The 9,640-nt window shown below is 52.1% G+C and overlaps 1 protein-coding gene across 1 annotated transcript in view; it reads left to right on the plus strand.

The window, feature by feature from the left end:
• Positions 1–9,354, plus strand: part of FOXN3 (forkhead box N3) — a 256,783-nt gene extending 247,429 nt beyond the window's left edge. The window contains 2 exon segments of the mRNA XM_070378381.1: positions 4,428–4,743; positions 4,745–9,354. Of these exon segments, the coding sequence (XP_070234482.1) occupies positions 4,428–4,743; positions 4,745–4,954 (526 nt within the window). The 3' untranslated portion in view covers positions 4,955–9,354.
• Positions 9,355–9,640: the final 286 nt, after the last annotated feature.

Below are 9,640 nucleotides of genomic sequence, written 5' to 3' on the forward strand. Positions count from 1 at the left end.
GACGGCCTTGGGGTGGGTTGCTGTCTTCAGGAGAGGTTTTGCTTTGTGAACTTGTGCTGGGAGCCTGGGGAGCAATGCGTCCGAGGGCGCTTTAACCCCCCGAGGGGCCACAGTAACCCGGGAGCTGCCCGAGTCCTTCCCCCTGCAGCACCCTCCCCCCAGGTTTGGGCTCCTGGCCCAGAGCTGGAGGCGGCATTTGCTCCACAAAGCCCTGCCTTCCTTACATGCCTGCTGCTCACTTTTCAGATTTTGTCTTTTTTTGTAAGATTTTCATCTGTGTGTGTGTGTGAGGTTCTTTTGGTCTGTGTGCATTTCCATGGATCTCCAAGATTCCCCTTATTTGCCAAGGAATCCAGCAAATGACTAAAAACACATCGCTGTCCTTCCCCTGGGGTCTTTTGTATGGCAGTTGGAAGAAGCCTTCCGAATGTCTTTCTGCCACCAGCTGGGAACGGAAGCGCCTGGTCAGCTCTCGTCCTCTGTGTCTTCCTACCTGTGGTCCGTTTTGGACAAAAGCACTGCACAGCAAGCACTGCTCCTATAATCCTCTTAACCCCACCTGCTTCTCTTCACACTTGGCAAAAGACTGGAGTTCTCAAGTAAACCCCTAAGAAGGACGACTTCGCCACACATGCTCCCCTCCAGTTGAAAGCCATCAGCTCCAGAGGGAACCCTAGTGCACAGGCGGAAGGGTCGGTGACGACACGCGGAGGTGCTGTGGTAACGGAACAAATCGTGAGCAAGTCCAAAACCAGCAAAATGGCCGTGTCTGACCAAAAGCCGTCCCTGAACCTGTGGGTGGCGAGGGGTGCTCGTTCTCACCCTGAACTAATGTGATTTCTCAACTTGCATGTTGAGTGTTTCCCACCGATTTGACAAGAGGATTAATACCAGGTTTTTATTTGAGATGAGTAACACATGGTTCTGTGGGGTCCCAGTGAAGTCAGGTGGCTTTAATTTATGCTAACAGGATCGTCGTGAGTATCGTTCCTTAGAAAACGAAGCTAAAAATGGCAGGCGCTTCAGACATACCCCATGTTGATTTTGATGAACGGTATTTGAGGAAGCGGTTGGAAGTTCTTCCTCCTCCAACGTAATATGTTCAGCCTGCCTGGTTTCTTTGTAAAGTAGCTGGCGTCCTGCAATGACGGACCCTGCAGCAGGAGGTGTCTGACACCGGTCAGTGCAGCCGGCCTGCCCGCACCATGAACAGCGCTGCTTCGAGTGATTAATATTTGAAGGAGCTTGTCGCTTCCTGCTGAGTGTGTGTGTAATTTATGGATTATGAGCCCGTCGTAAAATCTCAGAGAAAGCTAACTGTATCACGTGAGAGAAAGATGCATTTATATTTTAACTCTAACTCCCTGAAGTTCTCTCTGCGTGCCCGTTTTTATCCAAAGGTATCGTCAATGTGCTGGTTTCCCGTCTCCGTCACAGGAAGCTTCCTTCCCGGGGAGGCCGGGGATACACTGCAGTCTCCTGTTTGGGCCATCTTTGAGGGCCAGCAGGGTTGCCCTGAACCAGTCACAGGGTTCCCTGAGTTTGTTCTGTCTGTCTGTCTGCGAGGCGGTGGAGTGGGGCTGGGGTTGCAGGGCATGGATCTTGGGACCGTGCTTGGAGTGCAGTGTGTTTTCCGTGGAAGCAGAGACCCTGCCCCACACCGCCTCGAATTCACAGGCTTGGGAAGTGATTTGCTTGTTTCTTTTCCTTCACTTCCTGTGATGCCTTTAAGAAGGTCTCAGTGCGCTGCTCTCGCGCTTGCGTATATCTTGTTCTTTTTTAAAGTATATTTGATTTACAGTGCTGTGTTAATTACTGCTGCTAAGTTGCTTCAGTCATGTCCGACTCTGTGCGACCCCATAGATGGCAGCCCAGCAGGCTCCCCCATCCCTGGGATTCTTCAGGCAAGAACACTGGAGTGGGTTGCCATTTCCTTCTCCAGTGCGTGAAAGTGAAGCTATTCAGTCGTGTCTGACTCTTTACGACCCCAGCGACTGCAGCCCACCAGGCTCCCTCGTCCCTGGGATTCTCCAGGCAGGAGTGCTGGGGTGGGGTGCCGTCGCCTTCTCCCGTGTTGATTACTGCTGTATAGCAAAGGGATTCATTTACACACATATCTGTGTTCAGTTGCTTCAGTCCTGTCCAAAGCTTTGCGACCCCATGGACTGTATCCCACCAGGCCAGAATACTGGAGTGGGTTGCTATTCCCTTCTCCAGAGAATCTTCCTGAACCAGGGAGCCTGGGTCCCCTGCACAGCAGGCATATTCTTTACCACTGAGCTACCTGGGAAGCCCTATACAAACATAGATATATATACACAGTCTTCTTTTTGATATTCTTTTCCATTATGGCTTAGGCTTATTTATGTCCTTGAAAGAAGGAGAGAGAAAGAAGCTCTCAGGTTCAGAACCCCCGCTCTTGTATGGACGGAAGTGAAAGGCAGCACCTGCTTTCTTTCTGGTGTGTTTCTCCCTGTCTCTACCCAACACCCCAGACTTTTTACTTAAAAGAAGGGTTAGCCTGTGGGAAAGGAGGAGGAGAAGCACAGGGAGCAGCACGTATGCCTCTCGCCTGGACTCATGGAGAGTTCGTCTTTCACACTGCTTGCCTTTTCCTTGACTCTTTTGCTCCCAGAATCCTCTCCCTCTCCACAGCACCACACTGTCCTTCCCCGGGGCCACCTCCTCAGGGAGTGTCCAGGAAGGCCCCCCAGACCGCCTGCTCTCTGCCGCACAATCCCACCTGCTCCAGCACGCTGGTGGACACTCCCCAGACCACCTGGTCTCTGCCGCACAATCCCACCCGCTCCGGCACGCTGGTGGACACTCCCCAGGCTGCCTGCTCCAGCGCTCGCTCAGTGTCTCCTGCGGGGGTCCTCTCCCTGCCTGGCACCAAGCTAGGCCCTGAGAACATCCCCGGGGCCGGGCCCTGCCTTGTGCGGCTGACCCTCTCACGGGAACCATCACACAGTCCGTGATGATGGTGAGAAGTGCTGGCCATGGAGGGAGTTCGGGGTGCTGACAGTTGGGGCAGTTGGGACAGGGGTATCCACAATCCCAATATGTAGAAATGTTTTCATTGGTGGGCGAGCCAGTGGGAAAGGGGGCCAGTGTGGTGCAGCAGAAAGTTCCCCCCACCCCGCCCAGAGCCCCCAGCCCCCACACCCACAGCCAGACGCCGTGTCCCCCACAGGCCTCCGTGCCCTCTCTCTGCCCCCTGCAGCTGTAAGTGACCCCCCTCCATGAGTGTTCCTCCCCGATCGCCTCACTGCCGGCCCCTCCTGTGCGCCGGGCAGACAGGATCCACGGCTGTCCACACAGCGTGTGGCCGAACTCCACGGACGCATCACGGTCCTCGCTGGTCCAGACAGTGGCCGGCATCACCCACATTGCACAGCCCCGTGAAGCGGGGTGGGGCACGGGGTGCAGATACTGTGTCCCTTTTGCCAAAAAGAAAGCCAAGGGAGGTCCGTCCCCTGCTCGGACATACGGGCATGACGACATACTCGGAGGTGTGACAGTCCTCTTGAGTTGTGGTGGGAACGCATAGGTGATCTGGTTACAGGGCAAATCAGAAAAGAGCAAGAGTCGGTCTGGTGGTGTAGCTGAGAGCTCGAAAGTCAGGCTTTGCTTCCCATTCCTGCTCTTCTGATGAGCTGTGTGGCTTTAAGTAAATCACCAAACTTGCCCAGACCTCACCTGTAGCATCTATAGAATAAGGATGCTAACAGAACCACTTTAGAGTTGAATGCGATCTTCTCTGCAGATACAGCAAGGCGCCTGGCAGGTGGTCAGTTTAGTAGAGGGTAGCTTGTTGTGTTGCGTCTGTGTAACCATGACTTGCTTCTCTGATCATCTGTGAGCATCCTTGTGAGTGTCTGGATCTCATGCCGCCTGGGCTGTCTCCCCCGGGGACCCCCACCCTAAGGCCGCGCATCCACATGAGGGGTGGCGTGAGTGGATGAGGGAGGGGCCGTGGCAGCGAGGAGCTGTCACCCAGGGCAGGCGCCTCTTTTTCCCTGAATACCAGGTTTAGCCGGCTGACAAAGTCTCCTGGCGCTGTCTTAGAGGAGAGCAGGCTTTTTTCCTCAGAAGGACCCAGCCAGCGTCGCCCGGTGGTGTCTCTGCCGCGCACTGGCGGGCACGTGAAACCCAGCACAGCTTGTTTCTTACAGTTTATCAGGAGAGATTGTGCTTCCACCGCCGTCACAGCAAGAGAGCGTTGCTTTGACGCCTCAGCCGCTCGAATGGAGTGATCGTGTCCACGGCGGGAGGTCAGCAGGGATTTCGGGCCTCAGCCTCAGGGCAGAGGCTCCTGTTGGCAGACCGCTGGCCGGTGTCCCTGCATCTGCTCCGAGAGCTCGGGGGGCTGCCGGGGGGCTGCTCCAGGGGGTTTAACGGTGTCCTCTCTCGTCCCCGCCCTGCAGGAACGGCCTCCCCGGCTGCCGCCTGCGGACTGAGAGCGAGCCGGCGTGCGGCTCCCCGGTGGTCAGCGGGGACCCCAAGGAGGACCACACCTACAGCAGCGCCAAGGCCGCCGCCGCCCGCAGCGCCTCGCCCGCCAGCGACTGCGCCTCGTCCTCCTCGGCCGACGAGCCCGACGAGGTCGCCGCCAAGGGGGGCCCGGAGGGCAGCGAGGGCAGCTGCCCCAGCCGCGAGAGCCACAGCGAGCCGGAGGAGGACGGCCGGCCGCGCGGCCCCCGGGAGGCCCCGGGCGACGGCGGCCCCGCGCACAAGAAGCGGCCGCCCGCGGGCCAAGGCGCGGAAGGTGCCCAGCGACACGCTGCCCCTCAAAAAGAGACGCACGGAGAAGCCCCCCGAGAGCGACGACGAGGAGATGAAGGAGGCGGCGGGCTCGCTCCTGCACCTGGCGGGCATCCGGTCCTGCCTGAACAACATCACCAATCGGACGGCAAAGGGGCAGAAGGAGCAAAAGGAAACCGCGAAAAATTAACAGAAACAAGTCACTGATTTGTTTTGAACTTACGGCCATTTGGTTTCAGCATGTCAGGAGATTTCTAATGATTTGTGGCAATATCAGCAATTTATTCTTTTTTTCTTTTTCCTTTGGTTTGGTTTTCTTTCTTTTCTTTCCTTTTTTTTTTTAATTTGCCCCCCCCCCTTGGTTTTGGACCCTTAAGAATTTTATGTTGAAAGGAGATTGAAGCCATAGAACTCATATTGACACTCAGCCGTTTTACAAAAGCTTTTCATTACCTGAAGACAAAACCGAAAAAGCCAAAATGACCATTGCTTCCTCCAGCTTGTCTCAGAATCCCGCGGCTGAATCCACAGGGACGCAGCGGGAATGCCGCGGGGACACACACCCAGCGCTAGAAGGCACGTGTGCAAGGTCACCGTCGATCAGGCCCAACCTTTAGGTTTAAGAGGTCAGGGTGTGCACCCAGCTGGGGTCAGTGAGTGAGCCCACGTAAGGCAACTGAGGAGACGGAAGGACCCCTGGTCCCCCTAGGAGCAGACCCAGGCTCGTGGCACTGGGGCATCAGATGATGCCAGGAGAAGCCTTGGTGTGGCTCCAGCATGCAGTGTGAGGTGGGAGCAGGGCGGTCACCAGTCGTCTGTGCTTCTTAACCACGAAGCCCAGTAGCATCTCCGCAGGCGAACACTGGACCGCTCTTGTTCACCAGGTCTCAGTGACTCATGAGAAGAAACTGGGTCAGTTTTTAATGATGTTGCTGATCATTGGATTCTGTTCTGTATTAAATGAAAAGCAGGTTACACAAGCCATAAGCCTGAAGGTTGGTCCTGCTCATATGCACCTGTGCACACACACACACCACACACACGGAAGGGGGGAGAAAAAAAACTGATGCAAAAAACAAGCTGTCTTCTTAACTGCCCAAGTGAGAATCAAGTTCCAAGAAATTACCATAGCTGTTAAGGAAATAATGGTACAAAACTTTTTCTGTCTGTCAAAACCATTTGATCCAAGTGAAAACAAAAAGCTGCGGACCTGCCATTAGTATTGTGTATTTTTAAAAGATGAAAGGCACACTGATGGACAAACTAAAGTAAAATATGGCAAAAAAGAAAAACAAAACTCCTATACTGCCCTCAAAATGGAGTTTGCAATTAACGTCAGTCAGTATTCATCTTTGCAAAAATCAAAATGATTTCCACATTCAGCCGTGTAGCCAGCAGAAATTTCTGATCCACAATGCATGGAATTCCTTTGAAAAAAAAAAAAAAAAAAAAAAATCACAAAAACACAAACTTTTTTTTATTCAAAAATAACAAAGTTCTTGTAAGGTAAATAATGTATTTAGCATGAAGCATGAATTATTTTCATATAAATATAGAAAATAGAGAAAAGGCTATGCCTCTAATTTTTAAGCCCTTAGGCTTAGAGGTTCTTTTGGTTTTCTTCTTTTTTTTTTTTTTTTTCTTTCCTTTCCTTTAATTTTTTTCGCTTTTTTGTTTTTTTGTTTTTTTTCTTTTCCTTTTTTCCGATTATTTTGTTTTGGTTTTTTGAAGCAGGTGTTTAAGGTTTAACCTTCTTCAGGGACAAATTCTGACTGTTGGGGAGCTTACTCTGCAATACAAAAATCTCTTCATGTTCTGGTAGGGCCTGGATGGCGGCGCTCTGGATTGCCTTGTCTGCACTTCAGCCCCCGGCCCCTCTGATTCTCTGTTGAAAAGTGTGTCCTTTCTCTCTGTCTGTGCATGTTTACCATGACGCAATAATCTGAGGGCAAACTGAGTCGTGAGTGTGTATGATAGAATCAAGAGAAGTAAGGGACACTGGCTTGAGAAAACCAGGACCGAGATTTGGTTTCTAGGGGAAAAGGCAGTGAACGATTATGCAAATTCGCCAGGAGAAGGGGAAACACGCCTGGGCCTTATCGGATGAGGGTGTGAGTTAGGGTGCCCGTGACGGAGAGAGTGCGCGGGCCCGGGAGGGCCCGGCCCGCAGACGCCCCCGACGCCGCTCCCGGCGTCCCCGCCGCCCGGGTGCTCGAGCCCACCTGGAGCGACGCCCACCCAGGTTGTGGCGCGGCGTTCAGACCACCAGGTGAGGGCGCGCGGCCCGGAAGCAGCTCCTGTTACCTTTGCCTGAAAGAAAGGAGTTAGGGAGATCAGAGGAACCTTTGAAAGAGTGATCTTCCGCCCACACGGAAGGGGATTTTAAAGCGTAAAAACACCTGCTCTCAAGATAGACGGTGAGGGAGAAGGAGGGGACTGGGGTGATCTTGCCCTTTTTGAAACAGGCGGGGTGGGCGTTGCGGAGCCCTCCGCCCGCCCCGGGCACGGCCCGCACCTCCAGCGGCCGGGACGGCGGGAGAAGCTAACCCGCGCGTCCTCTTCCCCTGGGCTGCTGCTGAGCTGAAAAAAAGATCTACAGCCCTGCGCAGGTCAGACTCATTACTGAACCTGAGTGCGCCCAGCGCGCTTGTGCTGGGCGTGGAGAGATGGGGGTAAGGATGTCTTTTCGAAGCGCCCCGGACCCTCCGTCTCCCCACAGCAACGTCTGACACCCCAAAAGCCATCCGCAGCTGCGGGATCCGGGCGGCACTTGGCGGTGTCCCCTCACCAAGCCCCCCTCAGCCACCCAGCCCTCCCAGATCAAATCCAGACTTCCCTCCCGAAAGGCAGAGACAAACATCCAGGACTGTTTTCTGGCGGGGGTTCCTTCGACGGCGACCCCCACCGGTGGGCTGTCTCCCCTCATTTCCTTTTTTCTAAAGGAGCAAAGGCCTCTTTTAGAAAATAATAAAATGCAATGTGTGTGATTTACTTTTCTGATCTCTTTGAGAAATAGAGAAATATCTTATAAAAGTGTGTTCTTAACTCCAGAACCACTCTTTTTGCATAAATACCTCATCGGGCAGCTTTCTAAGTGTTATTTCCTGCGTCTCCTGCAGTCCCTAACACAGGAGCTGCTGGGAGACCTAGGGGAAACTTTAGTGAGGGTACTTTTTTCTATTTTTCTTCTGTTTTTGGAGGCATACACATTATGCATAACCAAAACAATGGCTCAATTGTGTTTAACTTTGTATTTCGATTGTTGAGAAAAAAAAAAAAAAAGTATCGATGTGTCTGTGGCCGTTCATAGTGACTTCATTGCGGAATGAGGTTGTCCATGTCCTTGCCAAGCCGGGGGCAGAAGACACCCTCTGTCACCCCCTCCTCCAAGAGCAGTAGAGAATTTAAGCACAAGCCTATTTGTGAAAGAATATTTTGCTCCAGTGTAATTCACTCTAGTCTTGGAATTTCTTCCCAAACATCAGGTGTTCTTTTAGCTTCCAAACTACCCTGTGTACTCATTTAGTCTTGACAAAAATCGCCTAAGCACCGTTCCAGGGGTGTGGTGTTTTTGCTTTGGTTTCTCCTGCTGGGAGAAACGGCGTTTTCGTGTGTCATTCCAGTATCTCACATACTCACGTGGGGCGGGGGGTGGGGGGGCAGTGGGGAACTATAGCAATATTTGAAGATGCTTTGGGGAAACAACCATGAACTCGTCCGCACCGTGACATCCGCATTTACTTGTTGTCAGTCCTAGGACACGTTTAAGAGACGGAGACTATGCTCTTTCTTCTTAAATGCTATACGCGCAGAAAGTTATTTTTATGCTACTACAGTTGTCTCTTATCTTTACCTAGTACTTTGTGGAAAGGGTCTGCATCATCGATTTTCCCAGCCTTATGATACACCCTAAGCTCCTATTTCCCTCCCCCCTCTCTAAGCAGTATATATATACACACACACATGTGTTCAAGAGTTCTTTGGTCAAATTGTCTATCTGAAACTAAAGTGAACCCACCCCACATCCAGACGATGGTTGGAGAAAACCCTGGCCAAAACAGCTGTGGCAGATTTTAGTCTTGGGGCTGCGTTTTTCAGAAGGACTGTGTGGGAGGCTTCTCCCAAGAGCTGGGTTTTTCCCTGGGAGAGGCACCGGGTGTCTGGCCCTGGCTGAGCGCGGTCGTGAATACCACGTCTCACCGGGGGGGGCGGGGGAGCTTCGGGCTGTGGGCTTTGTAGGGTGAAGACCTTCCAGATGGCCTTTGTCCAGCTCAGTCCTGGGGCCCAAATGCTACCAGCCCCCCATCTCAGTGACCCCTGCCCCACACTCCACACCTGTGGGCCCCCACCCTCTCATCCAAGAGCTCTCAGAGAAGGAATCAATCTGTACAAGTGACCTGCACGGGAGGGTTTTCCACATGGGATTGGATTCAACTCAATGTGACTTCTCTTTCCCTTTAAACTTGATTCAGGTTGGGACTCGTTTCTTTCTGGTGGATCACAGCTGCCCAGATGTTGCCATTTTCTTTTTTATATTTCTGTAGAGGAGTATTTTTCTTTCATCTTCAGGATTTTTTTTTTTTTTTTTTTGCCACCAAAAGAACACATCTGAACTCCGTGTCCCCTCTTGATTGTGACTTAACCAGTGTTGACAGCTCAATCCTTCGTGTCGTAGGTCCCAGCTCGAATACTATATCAAACACTGTTATGCACATAACGCAGCACTGTGATCTAATTTAAATAATACTTTTTTATTATTTATACTACTATATATAATATACATCAACACTTTTGCTATATAACCTAAGTGATAACCCTCTTTTTAGTTACCTACCAAAACTCGGGACTTTGGTTTATATTGCAGTTAACACAGTTA

Source organism: Bos mutus, chromosome 10, assembly GCF_027580195.1.
Source record: "Bos mutus isolate GX-2022 chromosome 10, NWIPB_WYAK_1.1, whole genome shotgun sequence".
Taxonomy (NCBI): Eukaryota; Metazoa; Chordata; class Mammalia; order Artiodactyla; family Bovidae; genus Bos; species Bos mutus.